A 27,149-nucleotide genomic window follows, 5' to 3' on the forward strand; every position below is an offset into this window, starting at 1 on the left:
TTGCACCTAGGGATGAAACTGAAAGGCATCATCCGATTAACAAACTACTTTTTTTGTTCCCTTTAAATACAAAAAGATACAAGGATGGCTGCCTAAAGTAATGATTTTGTGGAGCCAGATATCCTAAAAGAGAACTTGAACGTTAAGATTAAACTAATCCTTCTGTTTAGCAAGGATAACTAAAATGAAAACCTTTACAGCGTATATTTCAGTATTAAACACAATAAACCACATCTAACACTTCACTCAATACAAGTCGCTTAAAAAACAGAAGAATACTAACTACCAAAATGCACCAAGTGGAGTTTGGTGCAGATGCTGGAATTCAGACTGCTTTGGAGGTTGCAGCCCTGTTCCTTCAGCGGAAGCTGAACAGCCCCGGCACAGACCGCGACCGCGCAACGGCTGCGACCCCGGAACGGCCACGACGCAGACCGGCGACCACGCAACGGCCGCGACGACGCAGACCGCGACCGCGCAACGGCCCCGACCCCGGAACGGCCACGACGCAGACCGTGACCATGCAACGGCTGCAACAACGCAACGGCCCCGACGCAGACCATGACCGCGCAACGGCCGCGATGACGCAGACTGCGACCGCGCAACGGCCGCGACCCCGGAACGGCATTCCCTGGCTCTCAACGTGCACTGCTGAGATCCTCAAACCACTTGAAAAATAGAACTGATGTAGAACTGCGCTATAGCAGAAGAAATCTTAAATTCTGTGCTTCTGCATAAGATGATTTAAGGAAAAAAAAACAAAAACCAAAATCCAAAGAAGTGGTGTTACCACTGCAGGATGCTATTGCTGAATGTGTTTCATCTTAACAAACGGTAAGAAGGGATGAGATACTACAAACGAGTTCAGAAGGAAATTGTGAATGGGCAAAAGGCAGTGAGTTGTGTGGCCTGAGGAAAGCCATGCAGCTGGACTGCGGTTCCCAGAAGGAGGCATCACTGTATCTAAGTCATAAGAAACTCTTTCAGGATTACCAAAACCAGGGGGGTGATACTTTAAAACCCCGTTTTCTTCTGCATTCCATTCCCGTCCTACTTTTCCACAGAATCGCCAGGCGGGACTCGGCAGCACAGCTCAGAGACTGCGCACAAGGTCCTTTGTTTTAGTTGATGACCGTCCTTCGAAAGCTGCGTGTGTTTCCGAGCGGGAACGCCGAGTGTGCGTGTCCCTGCACACGGCCCCGCGCGTGACAGGGGACAGGACCGGCGAGCCCCGTCCGTCAGGGAACCTTCAGCCCCGCAGGGAGGGTGGGCATTCCGCCGCAAACGGGCTCATCGGGAGCACCAGCGTTCAACCCTCTCGCTCCTTGAGACTCTGCGGAGACCAGAAAAAGGGAGAAAGTCGCCTGGCCCGGGGAGAAAGCTCCTGAGAGCCTGAGCGAGGGAGCACGGAGGCACCGGGCGAGGAGCAAGCACGGAAAATCAGGACGAAGGGTCCAGACGGACAATCTCTGCCAGCTACGCCTGTACTTGACATTGCTTTCTCACTTTCTGGCATTTAGTTCTGAGCTCTGGATGCTTTTTCAGTACACAAAATACTAATGTTCTCTTGCAGTGCTTACTTAAGAAAACAACCACTTTTTAAAGAAAACAGTGATAAATAGGGTTTATTAGGAGCACTGAAGTAACTTCTATTTATGTGTTTCAAGGGCAGGATCTTTTTTCTTTTTCTGTTTATGTGTGCACGGGATGTCTCACTGGAATTAGCTCCTGGGAAAACACACTCACCACATTAAATACTTGCTGCTCAGCAAAAAGAGGAGTTTAAACTCTTAAGTAACTGTCAACAGCCGCAGAAACTGGGCAAAGCAACACAGAATAATCAAAACCAGCTCCATATTTTAAGCATGAAACAATGCTGCTGCTGTTGCGAGATATTTTTAGAGTAACAACAAAAAGTCGATGCTGGAGTCCTCCGGTAGAAGTCCAGTGATCCAGCCAGTGGGTGTGCACTTCATGCACCAGAAAGCCCCTTCACACTTCAAATTATATCATCAGATCTTTGAGATTTTGGCCAGAAAAAGCGAACTAAATTTGCATATTTAGTTTTAAAAGGCAAAATCACTTTGTTTAATGATTTCTAGCCTCTGACTTTGCCAGACAGGTACCTGAAGCTCTCGATGCTCTCAGCTTGCTTACAAGCACATTCCTCAGACAGAAATGTTTAATGACATACAACACAAGAAAGGTGACATTGAGGTTGGGGCTGGGGCAGCACAACGATGCCGCGACTGCTGAGCCCGGCCGGCACCGGCTCGGGAGCACCAGTGTGCTCCGGCGCCAAACCGCACCCCGACGAGCCAGCGTGTTCCGCAAGCTGCATACACGGGACTTCATTTTCTCTTTCAGTTGAAACACAAGTATTTTATACTGAATGGTCTTTCACTTAGTAAGTAAAACACAAAAGGCAGATTCCCAGGATGCAGCAAGTCATGGGCTTTGGGGCACTTAAAGAAACAAACATAATTATACACTGCAAAGCAGCTGGCAGCATAGAAACCCAACAGGAAATACTAACACAAATCTACCTCCGAAGCATTTTTAACCAGTTAAGAATGAGTAGCTGATGTAATGAGATCCTAACATAAAAAAACGTGTCTTCCAACCTACAGGAAGAGGCTTTTCAAGCGTCAGATTTTAATCAAAGCCTGGTCAACGCTCCACTCCAAACAGCCTGATTTTCCGTTTGGGCTCAAACCAATTTCTGTCTAGTATTTTAAAGAAAAATGTCCCAACAAAAGCCTCGCCACAGGAATCTCTGACAGAAGTTTGATAACCAACTTAAAAACTGCTCACTATGTTTATGTTGAACAATTTTTATCGCTGCTGCAACAGAACGTACTTAACTGCCCCATTTATAACGCACAACCCACCCACGTTATACAACATTTCATTAGCAGTCTTACCTGAGTCTTTCTTGTTCCCTTTTCCACCCTCTCGGCTCTTTTTTAAAACTGCCTTTAACATTTTAAGTGTCGCTCCTAAAGGATAACAGAGAAGCAAAAATAGCATTAATAATGTCCGTTCTCACAAAACTGAACAAGATAAAGACAAGATCAACACAAATAAAACAGTGAGGTAATCAGAAGAAACCTTTGGGTAGTGACATCCATTTTTTACAACATAGCTCGGTTAAGCAAAGTCCTGATGCACAAGGAATGTTTTAATACTTGATAAGCAATTAGAGTTCACTGTCTTCTTATACAGAAAAATAATGCAGCATTCTCCACATTCCACATATAATTAAGGTTATAAGGCTAAACCCGAGTAAGTCACTGAGACACTCTGGTGAAAATCAAACCCAGTAAAGGTCTAACTGCTGCCTGCAGTCCATCGGCCCCGCGCTGACAAGGGACACGGAGCCAGCACGGCCGCTGCTCCCGCGCACAACCTGCGCTGACCCACACGGAGCCGGACAATGCCCCGAACCACCGAACCGCCGCAACACCCGGAGCCAGACAATGCCCCGAACCACCACAACACCCGCACCCAGAGCCAGACAATGCACTGAACCACCACAACACCCACACCCAGAGCCAGACAATGCCCCAAACCACCACAACACCCGCACCCAGAGCCAGACAATGCACTGAACCACCACAACACCCACACCCAGAGCCAGACAATGCCCCAAACCACCACAACACCCGCACCCAGAGCCAGACAATGCCCCGAACCACCACAACACCCGCACCCAGAGCCAGACAATGCCCCAAACCACCACAACACCCGCACCCAGAGCCAGACAATGCCCCGAACTACCACAACACCTGCACCCAGAGCCGGACAATGCCCCAAACCACTGAACTGCCGCAACACCCGGAGCCAGACAATGCCCCGAACCACCACAACACCCGCACCCAGAGCCAGACAATGCACTGAACCACCACAACACCCACACCCAGAGCCAGACAATGCCCCAAACCACCACAACACCCGCACCCAGAGCTGGACAATGCCCCGAACCACTGAACCGCTGCAACACCCAGAGCCAGACAATGCCCCGAACTACCACAACACCCGCACCCAGAGCCGGACAATGCCCCAAACCACCACAACACCCGCACCCAGAGACAGATAATGCCCTGAAACACTGCAACACGCATCCCCAACGTATTGTACTGACCAGTTACAACCTGAGCATCCCACACACCCCTAATGTGTTGTACTGACCAGTTACACCCCGAGCACCCCGCACGTGTCCAGCACGCTGTACTGACGGTTACACCCCGAGCTCCCCGCACGTGTCCAGCACGCTGTACTGACGGTTACACCCCGAGCTCCCCGCAGCACGGGGTAAGCCGGCAGCACTGCACCCTCTCCGGGCTCCGCAGCTCGGGGAGGAATCCACTGAGCGTCACCAGAGGAAAAGCACACTCAGCAAACCCTGCCCCTCTGCCAGCTGCGGGAGCACAAGTTCCGTGGTATCTTCAGGTGTTTCACACAGAATGGACATTAAGCAGCCCCTTCCAGCTCAGCATTGAAAAAAGACTGAAAAAGACCACAAAATACACCCCCTAAATTGGGCCACCTACGTGGAAAATCAAACAAACGACAAGGAAGCAAATTATGATCATTTACGGAATACACATAGATTTCTGAAAATAAGCATCACTGTACTGCAATACAATGCCGAATGGCAACTGGGAAGAGGAAAGTGTTGTTTTTTTTAAGCGTAAGCTCTATGTGCTTGTGAAATCAGTGGCTCAAGACCAATCGTGTTCTGTAGGCAAAGGGAATGGGCCAGTTCTCAGCACATCTGACCAGCAATGCATAAAACGCTGGACTGAAAGAACACGGTTAACAACACCCCCATGAACAAGCTATCTTTTGAAAATAAGAAAATATCTCCTAAAATTCAATCACATGAACATGAGAAGGAAAAACTAAACGCCACATGAGGAGACACTTCCCCTTCCTCACTTGTCTGGATGACCTGGATAGAGACAATCCAGCAAAGAATGTTCTGAGATTCACAAACGGCTCTGACAAGTAGAAAAAGAAGTTTAGAAGGAAACACCTGAGCCAGAATTTAGCGGCAGCCCTGGTTACTTCCTTTGAAATCCCACTTACTGCATGTTCCCCCAGGGCTGATTCCCGCGGGATCAGAGAGAAGTCCTGGATCTCCACTGCATCGCGTGTGTTCCCCAAGCTTCCCCCCTCCCAGCGTTCACGCCTGCTGGCTTTGAAAGGGAGAAAGCGGCAGCTCGCCCTCAGACAACAGCTTCCACAAGAGCAGTGACCAGGAGAAAGGACAAGTCCTGTCCTCAGCACACTGCCACAAAAAGGGAAAAAAGCTTTTCTGAGAGACTCGGACACGCTCAGCTGCAAACAGCCCACACACTGATACAACCAACTACATCATTAAGTCATATGAAGCCCAACGCTGCCTTTAAAACAAAGAAAGTCATAAATCCAGTCTATCTGCCACTAAGGAGGCCCCGGAGGAGCCCTCGTGCCTTTGGGGACACCAGAATCCAGGGCGGGAGCGGGCGGAGGGGACGGAGAAGACACGGCCAGCGGCCGGCAGGCCAGACACTGCAACCCGAGAGACTGGAAACGGGGCTGATTTTTAAAAGCAGGCTTGAGGAGAGGCCTAACTACGTTAGCCCGGTGTGTATTTTAAGACTGTTACACAGAAGGGAACAATCTATCCTATAGATCAGCTCTCGACAGACCAAGGAACACGGGCCTGCTTTGCAGCAGCCAAAATTTAGCTTAGACACTGAGAAAAAGCTTCCTAGTACTATAGTATGGACATGAACGACAGGAGAACTGCTGGCCCATACAGGAGTGGAATATTCCTCTCCGAACAGCCATCTGCAAGAGCAGAACACCAGCGGTCGCGGCTGGAGCGAGATGTGTCGGAGCGAACAGGTTCCACGCGTGTGACACAGGAGTCTGTGACGGGGACAAGAACAACACAAAACCCACAGACAAACCATAAACCTCACCAGCTCCTTCTTCAGGCATGAAAAGAAGTTTGTAAACTTTAAAGCTTATTTTTTTCCAGCTCTATCACAGTCTGTTTAACGGCGCGATCGTGGGGAGGGCTCGGCCCGGCGGCACAGAGCGGGGCCCGGCGGGCCCGGGCTCAGCCCCCGCAGCACACCGTCAGCAGCGCCCGCCCGAGCGCTGCGGCTGCACCGGCCAGCTACGAGACGCAGGGAGAAAGGAAAAACACTGAAGAGAAAAGGGTTCCAACCATGAAGATGTAAGCGGTTTTGCTTTTTTTAACAACCGGTATCTCCTACAGAAATGTAGGCCATGTGAAATAATACCATTTTTTGATTAAATAGAGTCTGGGGTTTTTTTAGGAAGAGTCATGTGACCACTTTATATTTTTGGAAATCCAATTCATCTTCCAATAGCACTAACAAATCAAGAGACTAAGAACATCTTCCATAGCTTGAAATAGACACCAAGTGAGAGTAACTTCACATTGAAAATTCTGTATAAAAGCATTATTTGAGTCATTACACATATTCCCTAATGTTACAGGCAGCTAACTTTCCTCTACAAAAGCCCTATAAAATATTTGTCTTACTAGTATGGAAAAAAGTGTTTTAAAATATTACTTATTACACCAAAAGATTAAAATTTGCAGATAAAACAAGAAGGCTTAAACAAATATAAATGATGCCAAATTGTTGAGGACAAGCAGCAAAAAGCTAGGAAATCAGAAATGTAAAGGCTGGACCGTGCAATCCAAATTTGTGCACAAACGGTGCTAGAGCCTTTAGCGACCTCAGCAAGCCCTGTGCGCCGGCGCGGGCGAGGACGGCTGCGAGAAACCCAGCCGCGGCCGCCCAGCGCACCGAGCGCGGCCCGGGAAGACGGGTCGCAATGCCGAGGCAGGACTGCTCCAACGCCCTGCACGTGCTTTTCCTAACATCTGAATGACTCACTTCCCAAGTTCATTAAGTATTCTCGCAGAGCAGCTTCCTCCTTGTGCATGCCACATAGGCTGCAGCGGCAGCAAACGCCCACACGTGCGGCATGCACCGCAGGGCCACACGGGCCATCGCGGTGCTGCAGTGAGGGGTGTCTGCTGCAGGACCAGGCTGCGCAGGGTCTCCAGAGGCGCAGTCCTGCACCACAGGGCCACACGGGCCATCGCGGTGCTGCAGTGAGGGGCGTCTGCTGCAGGACCAGGCTGCGCGGGGTCTCCGGAGGCGCAGTCCTGCACCGCAGGGCCACACGGGCCATCACGGTGTTGCAGTGAGGGGTGTCTGCTGCAGGACCAGGCTGCGCGGGGTCTCCGGAGGCGCAGTCCTGCACCGCAGGGCCACACGGGCCATCGCAGTGCTGCAGTGAGGGGTGTCTGCTGCAGGACCAGGCTGCGCGGGGTCTCCGGAGGCGCAGTCCTGCACCGCACTGCTGGGATGCCGTACAAAACCCTCAGGGAGAAGCAAAAGTCTGAAAACAGCTGTTGTGACTCATCTCAACTCCTCCCAGCCACTCCACACTGGAGGACACTGGTCCACACGTGAGCTTGGAACTCACAGAGACGTGGTGCTTCGTATTCAGACACTGGTCATTTGTTCCAGAAACCTAGATACGTACATTTCACCTTAATAGTACAATTTGAAGGTCTTCTGCTCTTCGGAACCTATTTTTATATGTTTATATGTTTACAGTTCCTCAAAATGAAACATTTCTCAGCTCATTTCAGCACATTGCTATTGAGGTAAATGTACTCAAGGGAACTGCAGCTTTTAATGTTACCAGCAGGCATTCACAGGTTCAGTAGAGCATTTGCTGAAGAAAACAGTGTTCAGTCATGTAATTTAAGGCTGAAACATAATGCATATGTAGAGGAATGACAAGTCTAATTAGAGCTGCAGACACATTCCTAATTTGGTATTCCCTAACTTCTGCCTGGCTTTGGAACGTAAATATTACCTCCAAAATTATGCAGTGTTGCATATTGTTGGTATATTCTATGATAAATTTTACTTGCCAGCATTTAAAAGCCTCCTAAGTCTTGAAGAGCAGCAGTGACTTTATTAAAATTCAGCTGGTATTATCACAGGAACAAGGAAGAAACTGCACACCTGAAGCCTTGCCGAGGCCCCCAGAGCGTGTCTAATCCAGCTCTGCTCCACACAGACCACCGCACCTTTGTTCCTTTTTCCAAAAGCAACACAGTTCAGTGGTGTAATGCAATCAGAACCAAAAGTACACAGGGTAATAGTGGAAGAGTTTGGTTTCACAGAGCTGATGGTGGGGCAGCCTACTGCAAGTGAAGGCAGCGGCACTGTTGCAACAGAACTGGATCCTTCTTAAGAACAATATGGTAATAATAAACCACAACATTTACAGGGTCCTGAATAGGTGCAGCGCTACAAGACATCCTCCACAGCAGCTCAAAGACAGAAGAAACGTGAGCTTAAAAGAAAGCAGAAAAACGCTGGGTGCAAAGAGGAATGCAAAGGACAAACGGCGTGAAAGCGCCGAACTCCTCCCCAGAGAAAGGAGCACAGAGCCCTCTGACGAGAGGCTCCTCGCTCTGCCGGCGGCGGCCGGGGATCCCCAGTCTGTGCAGGTCCGTGTCGCTGTTCTCCAGACAGCCGCGGTTCCCTGCACAGCTAACGCGTGACCAAACGCTGCAGCTGATCCGCCACACACTCCTGTCTGCAGCGGGGATCTGAAACGTCAGTGCTGAAGATCAGTTACAGTGGATGCGAATACACAACACGAGTACCCTCTTACAAGACAAAAACAAACCAAAAATATTCAATAATATCTGAAAAATTCATTAGGTATAAACCCGAAGAATTTGGTATATTTGTGTGTGTACATACAAAAATTCTTATCCAACATGGGCAAACTCATGGCTTCTGAAATATTACATAGAATACAGTTTGCCTGCAGAGTTTGGCAAGACACTATGGCACTAACATTAGCACAAGCATTCCCTGTACACTGCAAAACCTGAAGTGCTGCACCCACAGCTGCGTGAAGACTTGACAGCAGGTAACGCACCGCACGCTGCCCACGAACTGCCGCGCACCGGCAGCGAGCCGCTCCCCAGGGACAAGAGGCGGCAGCGCAGGCTGGAACGCCAGCGGTTCCCTCTGAAATCAGCAGTGCTTTTGCACTGTGAGGACACCCAAGCAGCGGCACTGGTGCCCAGGCAGCTTGTGGTTGTCCCTCCTTGGAAGTTTCCAAAAGCCGTCTGGACACGGTCTGGGCAAGCAGGCCTGGACAACCTTCCTGAGCAGGGAGGCTGGACACAGGGACCTCCCGTGTCCCTTCCGACCTCAGTCACCCTGTGACTGATGAAGATGTTGACGTTCCCCTTCTCCACCAAACCTCCGCTGGGCTCACACTCTTGGCACAGACAGCAAACACCCAGCGCCAGGGGCTGCAGCCAGGACAGCTGCCGCCCTGCAGAGCCCCAGCCTGGCACCGGGACACAGCGGGACGGCAGCGGCTGTGCATTAAACAGAGCACGTTAAACACCCAGCGCCAGGGGCTGCAGCCAGGACAGCTGCCGCCCTGCGGAGCCCCAGGCACGGACCAGCACACGGCGGGACGGCAGCGGCTGTGCGGTACCAGAGAGCGCATCCCCACTGGCTCAGCCTCGCTGCACGTGGCACACGCCTCCCAGCGCCACAAGACCTGGAAATTCTCAGATTCCAAAAGGAAAGAAAAACAAGTCCAAGCACTTTTTCTAAATACAGTCAAACGCCCTCTCCCTACATCGCCTCCCAAGATAAGACATCAAAGAAAATAAAAGTCCCAACGTATTATTACGATCTGCTTTTTAAATAAAAATATTGTTTTTCTTTTCCACACAAGAAGCACGTACGATGTTAGAAAGTCTGCATTATGCAATGGTAAGATCTGGAACTGTTAAAGAACTTCAGAAGCTGAGGATGATGCACATGCACAGCTAGAAAAGAGTGGCAAGAAAAAACACCTGAAAACCTGCATATTATATTTAACTTTCTTCTTATTTTGCAAACATGACAAGCATAAATTTTCAATTAATGAGAACAGAGAAGCTTGACACAGAACTGAAATTCCACAGTATATTTCATTCCTATTTTAGGATACGGGTAGGGGGCAACAAGAGAGCAAACACTGGGAATCAAGGACAATTCCATCCCAGGTTTTCTCTTTTCGGAGCTGAGGGCAACTTCCCTACTGTGCATTCGGTCCTCCCAGATCTATTCCAACACAGACACAGACGGCACGCGAGGCGGTCGCTTGTTCACACATCCAGTGTGGATACAAAAGCTGCTGTTACCTGGAAGCAAAACCCATCTCCTTCTGTCTCCCCATAAACGATACGCACAAACGAAAGACAATCGCTTCCAAAGAAACACACCTTTCAGCCACCCAAATTACACTCGAGGAGAGACCCAACCAGTAAAGCTCCCAGCAGGAAAGCACACAGTGAAATCCAATATTCATTCACAAGCTGAGAGGTACAAAAAATACAGTTTTCTTAATCCTACAGCCAACACTTCGGTCACTTCCCATCCTCATTCAAACTCCACAAAGGTGGGTATTGGAACTGCTTAGGAAATGAACCTAATGCTACTGCTTGGAAATACTGATTACAAATAAACTACGTGTTATTTAGAAAAACCCCAAACTTGCCTACACGTACTGTAAAGCTGACAGCTAGCCAAAAGCATTCCAGCTTCAGATAAAAGGTATCATACCCATCCTTCCCACTTCAAGAAGACTGATCAAACTGAACAGCAATACTGTGCATTTATATTTCCTCATCCCTTGAAACAGACAAGATATATTGGACCTTGCTTTGTTTTGAGAGCATTTCGATTAATAGGATATTTCCAGTAATGCTGGTGCCTTGTCTTTCCTGAGCCCGTTGCATTTCCTCCTTCCCCACCACCAAGTTTAAATACAATGATTCATTGACTAAGATTTCAGAAGCACTCCCAGCCACTGAAATGGCTTCGTTTTGATGAACAACTCAGCTTTAGATTTTCCTGGTTCCAATTTTTAAAGTCTGCCCTGAAAACGCATGTTTCTGGTCGGTGAGGGTTTTTTGTGGTGTTTTTTGGTGGCTTTATTTTTGTTGTTGTTTTCTGGGTTTTTTGTTAAGATTTTAAGGTCTTCTAAAACATTTAACTATTGCTTCCACTTTTACCACAGATACCAGATATGGACCTGTTGTCCAAGGGCCAATAAAGTCCCTCACTAACCCTTTGCTGATGCCCTCGGAGCTCAGGATCCGCAGCCCGGCTCACACCAAAGCCTGTTCCTGCGGTGCTGCCCTTCTGCACCGCACGGCGCCATCGCACCCCCACGGCGCCATCGCACCCCCACGGCGCCATCGCACCCCCACGGCATGGAGGGAGGGGGCAGAAAGTCCCTTGGTTTAAGAATGTGTACAATCAGCTTTCTTATAAATGAGCAACTCCAAAATCGGGTTCATAAAACAAAAATGCAAGGTTACGTAAAGAGTTGGGAGGGCAGACACACACACCAGTTTACTTCACTCCTCATCTTTCACAAGCTAAGTACTTCACCATGTAGGGAATCCCCTCCAAAGAGACAAAACCAAAAATCTCCCCACATCTTCCCTCTGCCTGTGCATCTCCCTTAGAACTGAGCACCCGCTTGGTAAGAGAACACCTTCCGTGTACAGCCACTGTCAACAGACACGGGCACCAGCAACGAGATGGCTCACGGCGTTTGTTCCCATCCCCAACTTCTGTCCCACATTCCGGAGAGTTTGCAGAATGCCTGTTGCACACCCCTTACCCAGCAGTGGGTCACTCAGAGACCCCCTGTTCCACACCCCTTACCCAGCCGTGGGTCACTCAGAGACCCCCTGTTGCACACCCCTTACCCAGCCGTGGGTCACTCAGAGACCCCCTGTTGCACACCTCTTACCCAGCAGTGGGTCACTCAGAGACCCCCACAGCAGCTCAGACAAACCCCCCACGTGCTGTAACCACGGAGCTCGTGCCCGCGAGCTCCATGTCCGCCCGTGCCGTGCTGTACAAAGCCTGAACAACACCTCATCTGCTTGAAAACAAACAAAGGGTGGGACACCTTAGTCATTCTGCCATGCACACACAAGTACTTAAGGACTTACTGCCTTTGAGTGTAGGATTTATTAAGCACATACTTCACAAAAGTAGCATTTTGAAAAGTGTATTTTGTTAATACCCCAATATTCCGTCCTGAGGTTTGCAGAAAACTTGGTTTAGTCACACCTGCTTTCATTGCCTTTAAATGCATTAAGAATCTTGTTCTTTACACATAGAAAAGTTTCAACATTTCCCTTTTCTGACAAATTTGAATCCCTTAAGCTTAAGTGTATTTTCCAAACAAGAGGGAAACAACAAAAACACTTCAAGCAGCAAGGCTACTGATGTAACAGAAATCAAGGCAAGACAGTAAGTGAAAATCCTTTACAATTACTCCACTGAGTCACCTATATCTAACATTTTATAATAAAGAGGGAATATTCCTAATTCTAAGAGACCCCTAATTCAACAATGAACAAAAACATTTGAAACTAAGAGAATGGTGTTTGTTTGCTTGTTTTTTTTAAGGTTCAACTTCTTATGAGATATGTTTATGTGATTGTTCAAAACGCATGAACAAAACTGGTAGACCAGACACACTGACGAGGCCTGTCTCTGACTTCATACAACAAAAAGTAAATGGCATGTATGTTTCCAATGGGCTGTATTTAACCAAACCTAAACAAATTCACTGAAGTTAAACAGCTATTATTGAAATATTTTTCTACAACACCCTAAACAATTGTGGCCTTTACCCTTTGTAGGTATTTCTTATGCAGGAAGATCAACACATTAAACTGAGAAGCTATACTGCATTTGTTTCATTTGTTGCTCATTGAACAAGCTAATTGTTATTAATCTCACCAATGAGATACTCCCAAGCCCCTTATCCAGCACCCCGAAAGCCACGCAGCGATTCCACAGGAGACTACGAACCAACACCGAGTCTCCAATTCACTGCTCGCTTCCACACAGCGGAATTACGCCCCGAAGCACTATTAAAATAGAATGAAAGAGGTGAAAGATGAGGAAGCGTGAGAAACGTCTCATTAGTCTGTTAGTTATTAGAATGTGCTTCTGCAGGAGCTTTTTCCCACCGGTCTGGTTCCAAGCCTGACTCCCCGGCTCTATCCTGCAACCACCTTGTTCTCCGCTCTGCTCCTTCACCCATCGCTGATCATTCCGCCCGTGTCTCTAAGGACAGCTAACGGGGGGCAAGGGAAGGTCTCCTCATCTCCCTACTGACCAACCATTCTCGCTCAGGTGCCAGACAGTGCAGACACGAGGGCTCATCTGTTGCAGGGTTACTGCTCCCACCGCCCTGCAGCGCTGCACTAACCTCCCCTGCACTGCACACCCCTGCAGCGCTGCACTAACCTCCCCTGCACTGCACACCCCTGCAGCGCTGCACTAACCTCCCCTGCACTGCACACACCCCTGCAGCGCTGCACTAACCTCCCCTGCACTGCACACCCCTGCAGCGCTGCACTAACCTCCCCTGCACTGCACACACCCCTGCAGCGCCGCACTAACCTCCCCTGCACTGCACACCCCTGCAGCGCTGCACTAACCTCCCCTGCACTGCACACACCCCTGCAGCGCTGCACTAACCTCCCCTGCACTGCACACACCCCTGCAGCGCTGCACTAACCTCCCCTGCACTGCACACACACCTGCAGCGCTGCACTAACCTCCCCTGCACTGCACACCCCTGCAGCGCTGCACTAACCTCCCCTGCACTGCACACCCCTGCAGCACTGCACTAACCTCCCCTGCACTGCACACCCCTGCAGCACTGCACTAACCTCCCCTGCACTGCACACACCCCTGCAGCGCTGCACTAACCTCCCCTGCACTGCACACACCCCTGCAGTACTGCACTAACCTCCCCTGCACTGCACACCCCTGCAGCGCTGCACTAACCTCCCCTGCACTGCACACACCCCTGCAGCGCTGCACTAACCTCCCCTGCACTGCACACCCCTGCAGCGCTGCACTAACCTCCCCTGCACTGCACACACCCCTGCAGCGCTGCACTAACCTCCCCTGCACTGCACACACCCCTGCAGCGCTGCACTAACCTCCCCTGCACTGCACACCCCTGCAGCGCTGCACTAACCTCCCCTGCACTGCACACCCCTGCAGCGCTGCACTAACCTCCCCTGCACTGCACACACCCCTGCAGCGCTGCACTAACCTCCCCTGCACTGCACACACCCCTGCAGTACCGCACTAACCTCCCCTGCACTGCACACACCCCTGCAGTACTGCACTAACCTCCCCTGCACTGCACACCCCTGCAGCGCTGCACTAACCTCTCCTGCACTGCACACACCTGCAGCGCCGCACTAACCTCTCCTGCACTGCACACACCTGCAGCGCCGCACTAACCTCTCCTGCACTGCACACACCTGCAGCGCCGCACTAACCTCCCCTGCACTGCACACCCCTGCAGCGCTGCACTAACCTCCCCTGCACTGCACACACCCCTGCAGCGCTGCACTAACCTCCCCTGCACTGCACACACCCCTGCAGCGCTGCACTAACCTCTCCTGCACTGTACACACCCCTGCAGCGCTGCACTAACCTCCCCTGCACTGCACACCCCTGCAGCGCTGCACTAACCTCCCCTGCACTGCACACACCCCTGCAGCGCTGCACTAACCTCCCCTGCACTGCACACACCCCTGCAGCGCTGCACTAACCTCTCCTGCACTGCACACCCCTGCAGCACTGCACTAACCTCCCCTGCACTGCACACACCCCTGCAGCGCTGCACTAACCTCCCCTGCACTGCACACACCCCTGCAGCGCTGCACTAACCTCCCCTGCACTGCACACCCCCCTGCAGCGCTGCACACACCCCTGCACTGCACACACCCCTGCAGTACCGCACTAACCTCCCCTGCACTGCACACACCCCTGCAGTACTGCACTAAACTCCCCTGCACTGCACACACCCCTGCAGTGCCGCACTAACCTCTCCCGCACTGCACACATCCCTGCAGTGCTGCACTGCACACACCCCTGCAGTGCCGCACTAACCTCTCCCGCACTGCACACATCCCTGCAGTGCTGCACTGCACACACCCCTGCAGTGCCGCACTAACCTCTCCCGCACTGCACACATCCCTGCAGTGCTGCACTGCACACACCCCTGCAGTGCCGCACTAACCTCTCCCGCACTGCACACACCCCTGCAGTGCCGCACTGACCTCTCCCGCACTGCACACACCCCTGCAGCGCTGCACCACCCCCCTGTACCGCACTGCACACACCCCTGCAGCACTGCACCACCCCCCTGTGCCGCACTGCACACTCCCCTCCTGCCGCGCTGCGCAGAACGCTCGCCAGGCACAGTATTAACGGCAGAGGTCCTGAGCACCCGTGTGAGCCAACCTGGCGATTCAGCGGTGATGCAGATGACGACTCACCGGCTGAGTCATCCGCCTGCCTACACTGAGGAAAGAGCAGCAGCTGTCAACAGAGGAGCCATAAACCTTAAAATTCACACCTGCTTCTCGTAAGAAAAACATCTGACCACAGAGGAGGTGCAGACAAGACTATTTTGCATCTTCTCTTCCTACTCTGCTAAGTCCCTCCAGAGAAAATGCCAAGACCACAGCCTTCTACCATTTTCTACAGAATCTGCCCTTTCTTCACTTATGACTTACAAAAACTGAAAACAAACAACCCCTCAAAAAACCAATCAACCACCACCTAGAAAAAACACCCTGCTCTTCATCCCTACTGAATGTATCCTTTCTATTTAGGCTTCTTTCTGAACATCACCCCGGCAGCTCTCGGCATTTACAAGGTACTTCCCAGTTCCTCAGAGGATCAAAAGCTGCTGCGTGCTTTCCTAGTCTCATCTCCCCAAGCCTGACTGGCTGACTGGCTAACAGGGCTGTTTCTCCCCCTCAGTTTTTATCTTGAGGCATCACAGAAGCCAACCCTGGTTTACTGGTATGCCAGTATACCTAACCGCTGGCTTTAGGTATCAAGCAGCAAAGCCTCCATCACCCCGCTGCCTCTTATTTCGCAGTTGAATGAATTATCTTTCCCCCAGCTCTGCAAGACAGGGATCAGTGTACCTGGATTATGCCACAAAATCAGTTTGTGCTCCTGGGCAGGAGGTGGGCAGGTGTGGTGGGAGCAGAAACACAAAGGGCGGCTGAGAGGAAGACTCTTGCTATCGTCTGCAGCAACAATCTGCATCTCGATAAAAGGTTAAAAGAAGCTGGCCCTCCTCTAAGTGGAAGGTCCCTATTTAGAGAGGCGTTCTAGAATGAAATAAGGCCATGAGGTTTACAAGAAAGTCCTGAGGAAACCCCCTGATGAGCATCCCAGCCAGCAAGCCCCAGGAAAGCCTGGCTGTCACAGACGCGTTTGCACTGAGGCAGGAGCGACCAAAGAACAATGCAATATAACCGTACGTGTATTTTTTCTTGCCTTCGTTGTAACGGCTGTTTTCATCCCATCTCTCTCCATCCTCCCACGTTAAACATAGAAAAAGTGATGAAGCCCCTACGTTAAAATGGATTATGAAAGGGTCAAGACACTGGACAAGAAAACTCAGCACTTCTCAGCTGGCAGAAGCAATGCCTTGCACACAGTGTTGGCAGAAAATCCAGAGCATAAAACTAGATGAAAACTATATCAGAATCTGCCATTTCAGCTTTACTAGTGTACAGAAAATGAAGACAAATCCTGCTAACCAAAATCTCACCCCAATTCATAGTAATCAACTCTTACTTCACCGCATAGTTGTATGGTTGGGTTAGGATAGCACCGTCCTCTCTAAGTGACCACGACACTTCACAGGCGGGATGGGATCTCTGCACGATTCGGGCACCACGCAGTTTCCAGTACATCCTTCACAAGAGTCGCGGGTTCCCCCGCTCCTAAAAAAGGCTCAACAGGCAGCCTGTGTCAGTCTTCGCTCCCCGTATTCACGCACGCTGCTGCTGCTCCTGTTGGACGGCGGCTACTCTGAAGAACCACCCTGGTCGAGAAAGTTAAGTGGGGGAAGAAGCGGAAGAAATCCATCAAGCTGTAACAAATATTTTTAGTGTTAAGGACAAGCAATAACCAGAAATAATACCTACTTTACAAAAATACATTACTACAGGACAGACTAAAACCTTCACATACCAAACTGATAGGCCACACACCAGACCCGTAACCATTTTGGGCAGGATTTTCAAATGGCCACACCACCTCCTCTGACCAGGGATCTTCTCCGTGCTGCAGCACCGAAGCGGCACCTTCGCCACACGACGACCCCGAGCCCAGCGACAGCTCACTGCATGCGTGGCGATGCCACCCCGCCAGCTGAGCCAGAGCACCACCTGGCAGATGGGATTCATCACGCTTCAGAGCTCACGGTTGTCTCCTCCAGCTGCACGTGCCATCTCTGTACACTCCTCCGGAGGAGAACAAGACCCAGTTTCATCTGGCAGGCAGCAAAATGACATCATGACAGTTGAATTATTACCAGTTTTTATTACAGAACATTCTTTGAAGATCATCAGCGCCTCCTCATCAGATAGCATACACAAGATTCATCTGCTATCATAACCCTGGACAGAATCGTCTCAACCAGAACTCAGTTTTGTTTCGGTCACCCCATTGCTACTCAGAGTCCCCTCTGAGGGTGGACACGTTCCCCAGTGCCACGATGGGTGAGGAGCCAAGTGCCACATGTCCCTCACACGGCACTCCTGAGAGGACTCCAAGGTCTGCCAGTGAGGCTGAGCGCCAATGACTTCACCTTCCTGGACTCACTAAACATCACTAAAATCCACAAGCTTAGCAAATGAGCCACTGCAGCTGAGACAGGCGAACCACCATCTGCTGTTCATTGTGGCTTTTCAGCTACAGCTCACATAGCTCACAAATAAATCACTGTTTATTTCAACCACCTTAAAATTTCAAGGGAAGGAAGTTATCCCACGTAGAGGGATTTAATATCGTAAAAGACTTTATTAGAAGGAAACATGAGGCTAAACCAATAGCAAGGAGCATAAAGTTATTAAGTTTCACTTTCAACTTGCCAAATATTGCAGATGAGAAATCCTATATGTAAAAAAATCCTACATAAACCTATCCAGTCATACGCCTGCATAGAATCACAGAATGTCAGGGGTTGGAGGGACCTGGAAAGCTCACCCAGTGCAATCCCCCCATGGAGCAGGAACACCCAGATGAGGTTACACAGGAAGGTGTCCAGGGGGTTGGAATGTCTGCAGAGAAGGAGACTCCACAACCCCCTGGGCAGCCTGGGCCAGGCTCTGCCACCCTCACCCCCAACAAGTTGCTTCTCACAGTCAAGTGGAACCTCCTGTGTTGCAGTTTGCACCCATTGCCCCTTGTCCTGTCACTGGTTGTCACCCAGAAGAGCCTGGCTCCATCCTCCTGACACTCACCCTTTATATATCTGTAACCATGAATGAGGTCACCCCTCAGTCTCCTCTTGTCCAGCTCCAGAGCCCCAGCTCCCTCAGCCTTTCCTCACACGGGAGATGCTCCACTCCCTTCAGCATCTTGGTGGCTGCGCTGGACTCTCTCCAGCAGTTCCCTGTCCTGCTGGAACTGAGGGGCCACAACTGGACACAAGATTCCAGCTGTGGTCTCCCCAGGGCAGAGCAGAGGGGCAGCAGAACTTTGAGTCTTTTTTTCACACCTAAGATGTGTATTTGTAACTTAGTTCCTGCAAAGCAGCCACTTTCGTTCTTTTTCAATCCAAACAACCAAGCTCTTAGCAGCCTCAATATTTAAACATAAATAAATAAATAAATAAATTACAAACTATCTTTTCCCAAACTAGACCTGACCAAAACAAGTCACGTCTTGTGAATCTCAGTGGAGCACACTGGGAAGCGAAGGCAGCTCTCAAAACACAACTCTAGGCAATATCAAAACCAAGTGACTTCAAAGTGATCCAACACCACGGGTCTCTGCTGGACGTACTGGAATAGCACGTGTCCAACAAACACATTGAAGTCCATATTTGTTTCTTTTGTCTACAAAGCTACACATAACAAACCAGAAAACAAAACAAGAACAAAGGAAAAAGCCACTAAGCACCTCCGGATTTTAAAAATCTTTGCTGTACCTCAAAATGACATGATTGTGCCCGAAACTACCGATCAACACAGAGCATGGCTGTCCGCAGTCACCGTTTTAAAGAGCGGATGCTTTTGTATGCCCAACATGTCACCTCCTGCATCTACTGTATCTGGTCTGACTGTGGCACCACCGTCTGAACCCCAACGCCTTCAACAGACCAACTGACGACCCTTCAGAAAACAGAGTTGCCCCAAACGCTAACTGAAATCACTTGCTGCCAAGCCAAAGCCGGTACCAGGGAAACACGGCAGTATCTGCTTAGCAGATGCATACAACTCAGGGAGAATGCAGTTGGACACAGTATGAAAATATATGCTTAGTGCCTATAAGTGAAGGCTTCTTCCAGCATTTCTTTCATTTGTTGAAAAACATCTTCTGGTCTATTTCCTCCGCTCCCATGTCAGCTATCCCTAGAAATTCTAGGACAGTGTGTTTTCTATAATCCCTAATCATAAAACACCTGATCTTGAAATGGTTGTGAATCACAATCTCTCACTTTAGCAAGAAATCGAATGCAGAGCTCCATCCAAACTCTGTACAAAGGACACGTCAGACACTTCCTGCTCCACAGGCCTAACATAAAAGTAACCGCACTCATTAAGACTTCCGTGATTAGGGTAGAGCAACAGAACGGCTGGGCTGGGAGGCACCTCGGGAGGTTGTCTGGTCCAGGCCCTGCCCCAGTAGGGCAAGTCATACCAGAAAATGCTGGAAACCTGTACTGAAAATGCAATGCAGACAGTTATCTCCCTCAGAGAATGCAACTGCCTACATGCGTCTGTTGACAAACACATCCCTCTACCCGCCCCCCCAAAAAAAGAAAGACAGGAGCAAGATGCAACTCCTAAGTGACCCTAAAATGTGCAAACAAGCAGGAACACAAAGCTCAGACACATCACATGTGTGCCGAGCTGCAGTGCGGCCAGCACAGGTGACACACACGGAGCTGCAGTGCGGCCAGCACAGGTGACACACACGGAGCTGCAGTGCGGCCAGCACAGGTGACACACACGGAGCTGCAGTGCGGCCAGCACAGGTGACACACACAGAGCTGCAGTGCCGGCCAGCACAGGTGACACACACGGAGCTGCAGTGATGACCAACACAGGTGACACACACGGAGCTGCACAGGTGACACAGACGGAGCTGCAGTGATGACCAACACACAGAGGTGACACACACGGAGCTGCAGTGCCGGCCAGCACAGGTGACACACACGGAGCTGCAGTGCCGGCCAGCACAGGTGACACACACGGAGCTGAAGTGCCGGCCAGCACAGGTGACACACACGGAGCTGAAGTGCCGGCCAGCACAGGTGACACACACGGAGCTGAAGTGCCGGCCAGCACAGGTGACACACACGGAGCTGCAGTGCGGCCAGCACAGGTGACACACACGGAGCTGCAGTGCCGGCCAGCACAGGTGACACACACGGAGCTGAAGTGCCGGCCAGCACAGGTGACACACACGGAGCTGAAGTGCTGGCCAGCACAGGTGACACACACGGAGCTGCAGTGCGGCCAGCACAGGTGACACACACGGAGCTGCAGTGCGGCCAGCACAGGTGACACACACGGAGCTGCAGTGCGGCCAGCACAGGTGACACACACGGAGCTGAAGTGCCGGCCAGCACAGGTGACACACACGGAGCTGCAGTGCGGCCAGCACAGGTGACACACACGGAGCTGAAGTGCTGGCCAGCACAGGTGACACACACGGAGCTGCACAGGTGACACACACAGAGCTGCAGTGCGGCCAGCACAGGTGACACACACGGAGCTGAAGTGCCGGCCAGCACAGGTGACACACACGGAGCTGCAGTGCCGGCCAGCACAGGTGACACACACGGAGCTGCAGTGCCGGCCAGCACAGGTGACACACACGGAGCTGCACAGGTCACACAGGAGAACAAGCAGCGTCTCCTGGCGGGTGCGCGGGCCGAAACCGCTCCCTTGGCTGACCCCAAACCGTGAGTTTGGCCCAGCTGTCTCCCAAAACCTCCCTCAGCCAGAGGAATGTGGCCAGGCAGAAACACCACCCTCCCGACCCCCCTTCTCACACGCTGCTGTGCCACCTTTGGCTGTCTCTTGTGAATGTAAACCTTCCCTTTTTAATTACTTGATTATGCTATTTTATGGATAAGACTTGGGCATTCCTCTATAGTGTAAACTACAAGTAAACACTCGTAACATCCCTATTCTTCCAATTGTTTTTCCCTTAAAGCACTTTTCATTTTAATGTACAACGCAGTAGCACCAAGAGACCTTCTGGCGGTGTTAAAGCGAGCTGTCTGAACACCTACGACAGCAGCGCCCACCACAACAGGCTCGCCAGCACGCGCCCCCACCCCGCCGCAGCCCAGCGGCGTGTGCTCTCTGCACACGAGCAGCCACCGAGCCCAAGAGGCTGTTCACAGGAGCTGGATACACACCGCGGGTACGGGCCCTCGTGAGCGCCAGTCCCCGACGGAGCTCGGACCAGGGACAAGGACGTCCCGGAGTTTGCTCTTGAAGAAAAACTAAAGGCTTGTCTATGCAAGGGGAGAAGTGCTTCACATTCACACCCTGCCTCTTCTGCACTAACTCCCTGGTGTAGACAAGATCCTACACGCTCTTACCAAAAATATGAAATATCTGGCAAGCCTATATTTATTACAATTTTACAGTTGGCCTATTGCTTTCAGTAATTAAACAGCCAAGCACCACTAAAGCCTCTAATTCAGATGCCAGAAAACATTCCATCCACAGGCAAATGTGCAAAAACCCCCAAATTTAAATCTTCACAACCAGAATTTAACTTGCAGTGGAACACAAACTTGTATCCTTCAAAAAAAAATTCATGAAAATCTTAATTCTGTGTAAATCTTTACAAGTTTGCCAAGACAGCATGTCTCACCGTAACCTGTTAATGGCATGCTTGCAGGTCCCATGTAAATCAAACGAGCCAAGTTCACTGACTTGTGAAGAGAACAGACACCACTCCAACAAGAATCCACTTGGCTCAAAACCCATCAGAGAGAAGAAAAACTGCAGAGAAACAAAATTCCGATTTTCTCCCGAAGCAAGCTAAGAAAGAAAGGAGGCTCAAGCAAGACTCTAAGGAGAGAAGCACCTGGTTTTCCTATTAGCAGACATGATGAACACAGGAAGAAACCAGCCTTGTTTCCAGCAGGCCGAGGGACAGCGGCGGGTTTCGCGGACGCCGCCGCGCTCCGGAGCGCCTTCCTCGCGGCACCAGCTCTCCAGAGGCCCGTTCCCAGCGCCACGCAGGACACAGCTCTGGGGGCACACGCCGCAACCCCTGCGGGGCACGGGGGGCGGGAGCAAGCCCTCTCCAACAAACCTGCCGCCACCTGCCTCTGGTGCAGACTTCTACAAAGTCTGAGCTCCAGAGTAACTCCATGTCGCTTTTGCCCTCCTTTCCATGCTGGCTTTTAAAGACAAGCTTTAGAATTTTTGGCCACCAAAAACCGCCACCATTAATTAGATCTTTTTCCCCCAGACTTTCAAAATAGGCCCAGTTCCTCTGTGTGTAATTCTTCACAGAGCGCGCCCGTCGCTCGCCGATTGACTTACTGCAGACTTACAGAAAATACAACAGTGGCACAAACAATGACTTAGAGAATAACAACCCCCTGTGCACACCAGCCCTGTATTCCCAGAGTTTTACATGCATCAGTGAACTCCCAAACTGCACCTCAGTCTGGCGCACCACACGGGACGGCACAGGGCTCCTGCACTCCACTCGCCTTTGCCAAGTACAGCTTATCTGAGCACAATGCAAAGTTTGCCCTGACATCTCTTCATTGTTCCTTTTGAACTTTTCAGAGCAGTTCCTGCGTGCACACGGGGATTCTGTATCAGGGGTTGGGCAGTGCTGAAAATTTCACTTTGTCATAGCAAAACCGCGTCCACGCTTTGTGACACTAATATTCCTCCCTCTTGTCTTCAAACCTCCAGTTTGCGGCAAAGATTGTACAAAACTCCAGGAGCTCAGTCCTTTACCGACACAGAAAGATCCCTTTGAGCCATCAGCGGGAACTGGGCCCTGTGTAAAGCAGGCCCGGAACCACATTAGCTAAACAACCAACGCAACTCAAAGGCACTTCTAGCGAAAACCACAAAGCCGTCCCCCTCCAAAATGCACATTGACAGGACTTGGAGTTCTCTCATTTTTGTTCAAAAACAAATCAAAACAACAACAAAAAACCCACCACAACAAAAACGGCAAAACACCAAGCCCGAACCAAACCCAACCCCACACAGTGAACTCTCCAGAAACTTCCATCCCATTTGAGTTTCAAAAAGCAAAGGTTATATCTTGCTTCTGTTTGTTCTTATTTGTATATTGTTCAAACCCTAACTTGTTAAAGTACGGTCAGAAACAGAGACTCTAAGGAAAGGACATCTGTTAAGAAAGACATGGACTAGTTTCATCACAAATGACTGAAATAAGAAAAGCACAGTCAAATACTAATATTTTTCCAGAGAAACCAAAGCAGTTTAATGTGGCCTCTGGCTTTTTCAGCAAATAAACACCTCAGCTATTTTAGGTACAATAGCTTTGAATCTGACTTAAAACTACTGGCTTTTGGCAAGTCATGTATGTTTAATACTTAATTACATTAAGAGCATAGCAGCAAAGTTCCACCAGAACCTGACACAACATTTAAAGGTGCAAAGCTACTCCCAACCGAGCAGAGCTCCGCACAGCCCAATTCCAGCGGGCAGCTGCCGCGCTCACGTTTGCACACAAACACATCAAAAACCCGCTTGCAGGGCGTTTCCTGCGCTGCTAACAAGTTCCAGCTTCTCTCCTGCTGGATCTAAATTTAACCAAGACTGAGTCTCAAAAAACAAAGGAAAACCAAAAAAAAACAAACCAAAAAACCCCCCACCAACAAACCAAAAAACCCAAACCCAACCCCTAAAGAACGCAACCCCCCCATATATGGAACTGGAATGCAGCCCAGCACACACTTTACAGGCACATAGGACATACACAGCAAAGCAGCAGCAGCCCCTCAGCCCTGCACGCTCCCCAGTGTGCACCATGTGCTGCGGCACAGCCCGCGCACACCAGCCAGGGCTCAGCCACGGGCGCACAACGGTGACACCGCTGGGGAGGGCAGCTCAGCCATGGGCGCACAACGGTGACACCGCTGGGGACGGCAGCTCAGCCACGGGCGCACAACGGTGACACCGCTGGGGAGGGCAGCTCAGCCATGGGCGCACAACGGTGACACCGCTGGGGAGGGCAGCTCAGCCATGGGCGCACAACGGTGACACCGCTGGGGAGGGCAGCTCAGCCACGGGCGCACAACGGTGACACCGCTGGGGACAGCAGCTCAGCCACGGGCGCACAACGGTGACACCGCTGGGGACAGCAGCTCAGCCATGGGCGCACAACGGTGACACCGCTGGGGAGGGCAGCTCAGCCACGGGCGCACAACGGTGACACCGCTGGGGACAGCAGCTCAGCCACGGGCGCACAACGGTGACACCGCTGGGGACAGCAGCTCAGCCATGGGCGCACAACGGTGACACCGCTGGGGACGGCAGCTCAGCCACGGGTGCACAACGGTGACACCGCTGGGGACGGCAGCTCAGCCACGGGCGCACAACGGTGACACCGCTGGGGACAGCAGCTCAGCCACGGGCGCACAATGGTGACACCGCTGGGGAGGGCAGGAGTCAGCCATGGGCGCACAACAGTGACACCGCTGGGCACAGCAGCTCAGCCACAGGCGCACAACGGTGACACCGCTGGGGAGGGCAGCTCAGCCATGGGCGCACAACGGTGACACCGCTGGGGAGGGCAGCTCAGCCACGGGTGCACAACGGTGACACCGCTGGGGAGGGCAGCTCAGCCATGGGCGCACAACGGTGACACCGCTGGGGAGGGCAGGAGTCAGCCATGGGTGCACAACGGTGACACCGCTGGGGAGGGCAGGAGTCAGCCACGGGCGCACAACGGTGACACCGCTGGGGAGGGCAGGAGTCAGCCACGGGCGCACAACGGTGACACCGCTGGGGAGGGCAGCTCAGCCATGGGCGCACAACGGTGACACCGCTGGGGAGGGCAGCTCAGCCACGGGCGCACAACGGTGACACCGCTGGGGAGGGCAGCTCAGCCACGGGCGCACAACGGTGACACCGCTGGGGAGGGCAGCTCAGCCACGGGCGCACAACGGTGACACCGCTGGGGACGGCAGCTCAGCCACGGGCGCACAACGGTGACACCGCTGGGGAGGGCAGCTCAGCCATGGGCGCACAACGGTGACACCGCTGGGGAGGGCAGCTCAGCCATGGGCGCACAACGGTGACACCGCTGGGGACGGCAGGAGTCAGCCATGGGCGCACAACGGTGACACCGCTGGGGAGGGCAGGAGTCAGCCAGCAGCCAGGGCTCCCAGCAGGGCCGGCTTTACTGTCTGAACAGCAGGACTGACCACAGCAGCAGGGACTAAGCCAAGCCGAGTCCTTACCGAGTGCTCAGACTTTGTTACAAACATGCTAATTCTGGAATATTTTGAGGGTAGATTTGCCAGCGTTCGATGCGGGGACAGGCGGGCAGCAGAGCAGGCGGCTCAGCACTGGAGCGCCCGCCTGCAGGCACGGCCGGCGCCGCCGCACCCGTCTCCTTGACTGGTTCGTTCTTACCATGCTGCAAAGTGATTCCTCTTCAAAAAAAATACAGAAGTTCAATTTCAGTAATAGCTGGACCACCAATCAGAGGGGAAATTCTACAGTGGGCTAAAATGAGACTGCGAACAACTCTACTGTAGGTTATAGAGTTTTTTCTCTTTTAGCACCACTCGGTATTTTGGAAATCCAAAACATGGAAATCTGCATTTATTCGTACTTCACAAGTTCTAATTTTAAAGCAACACCATAAATTGAAGGCGGCTGATAAGAAAAATGCACAGAGAGATTCAAAATACACATCTGCAGCTTTGTACCTCCCGTTGTTATGATATTTAAGATCACTGCAACTCTATGCTCCATCTAGTTTTCCAGTTTCATACACATCTAGAGATAGCTGAATTCACCAAGGCACATGAGGAAGAAGGAGGTGACTTCAAAATCAGCCCTATTTGCAAAACTCCTTTGGCCATCTGCAGGGCAGAGTGCCTGAGCAGTACCCACAGAGCAGCGCCCGCAGCCCCTGCGCCTGCCGACTCTCAGTATTTACACAGAAAGGTCAAATGTGCAACAACTTGCTGAGCATTGCCACCAACTTCAGCAACATCGAGATCCTAAAAGCAGCTCTTGATTTGACCTCAAAGACATCTAAAACCTGTTAATGGCTACACCAAGAGCTCATTGACTGATACCACAGAACTGTTCCCTGTTCAAGAGCCAGCGAGATTCTCGTGCTGAAAGCATCGCGCAGAGAAGAGTTCTCTGCGAACACGTGGGGCCTGGCACCCCATGGCACTGATGGGGGACACGGCAAACCCGGCGGGCTGGCTGCTCTGCAAGGTGTGCACCCACACACGGGGAACTTCTGCTTCCTAATGGGAACCCTCCTCAGAAATTATTGCTCCGGATCAAGAAAAGGAAACAAAATAAATGACATACTAGATTGGAAATAAAGCATATATTCCAGCAACGGCTGCTGGTCACAGAATAGAGAAATAACTCTGACAGAGACTTTCTGTTACCTGGCCTTCTGCTTCCCGACTCTCTTGAACTACTTACACACCGGAGCATCTCCACACGTTATACAGGGAAGCCAAACACTCAAGATATTACAAAGTTTACTATTCCAGTACCAAGCGCCTTTACAGACCGAGCCTATAGTTTAATGAGACTCCTCCCAGTGAGAGGAAGAAATACAAACAGAATTGCCAAAACATGGCAAGAGAAACAGCACTTTAAAAGTCCAAGTCATTGCATTACCATGAGTCACAACACATGTATTTCAAGACACAGGAGTGGACAAAAAGAAGTCTATACAGTGGTGTGTCCCTGATAC

The 27,149-nt window shown here is 51.2% G+C and overlaps 1 protein-coding gene across 3 annotated transcripts in view; it reads right to left on the bottom strand.

Moving 5' to 3' along the window:
- The window catches only part of TANC1 (tetratricopeptide repeat, ankyrin repeat and coiled-coil containing 1), a 67,654-nt gene that overhangs the window by 37,429 nt on the left and 3,076 nt on the right, over nucleotides 1-27,149 (bottom strand). For 2 of the 3 annotated variants that reach the window (XM_065070090.1, XM_065070088.1), the window contains exon 2: nucleotides 2,925-2,999. In XM_065070090.1, coding sequence (XP_064926162.1) covers nucleotides 2,925-2,985 — 61 coding nt within the window. In that variant the 5' untranslated portion in view covers nucleotides 2,986-2,999. Of the gene's footprint in view, nucleotides 1-2,924; nucleotides 3,000-16,793; nucleotides 17,017-27,149 lie in introns of those variants that run through there. The other variant, XM_065070089.1, reaches the window with a different exon arrangement.

The sequence above is a fragment of the Columba livia genome, chromosome 7 (genome assembly GCF_036013475.1).
Source record: "Columba livia isolate bColLiv1 breed racing homer chromosome 7, bColLiv1.pat.W.v2, whole genome shotgun sequence".
Classification (NCBI taxonomy): Eukaryota; Metazoa; Chordata; class Aves; order Columbiformes; family Columbidae; genus Columba; species Columba livia.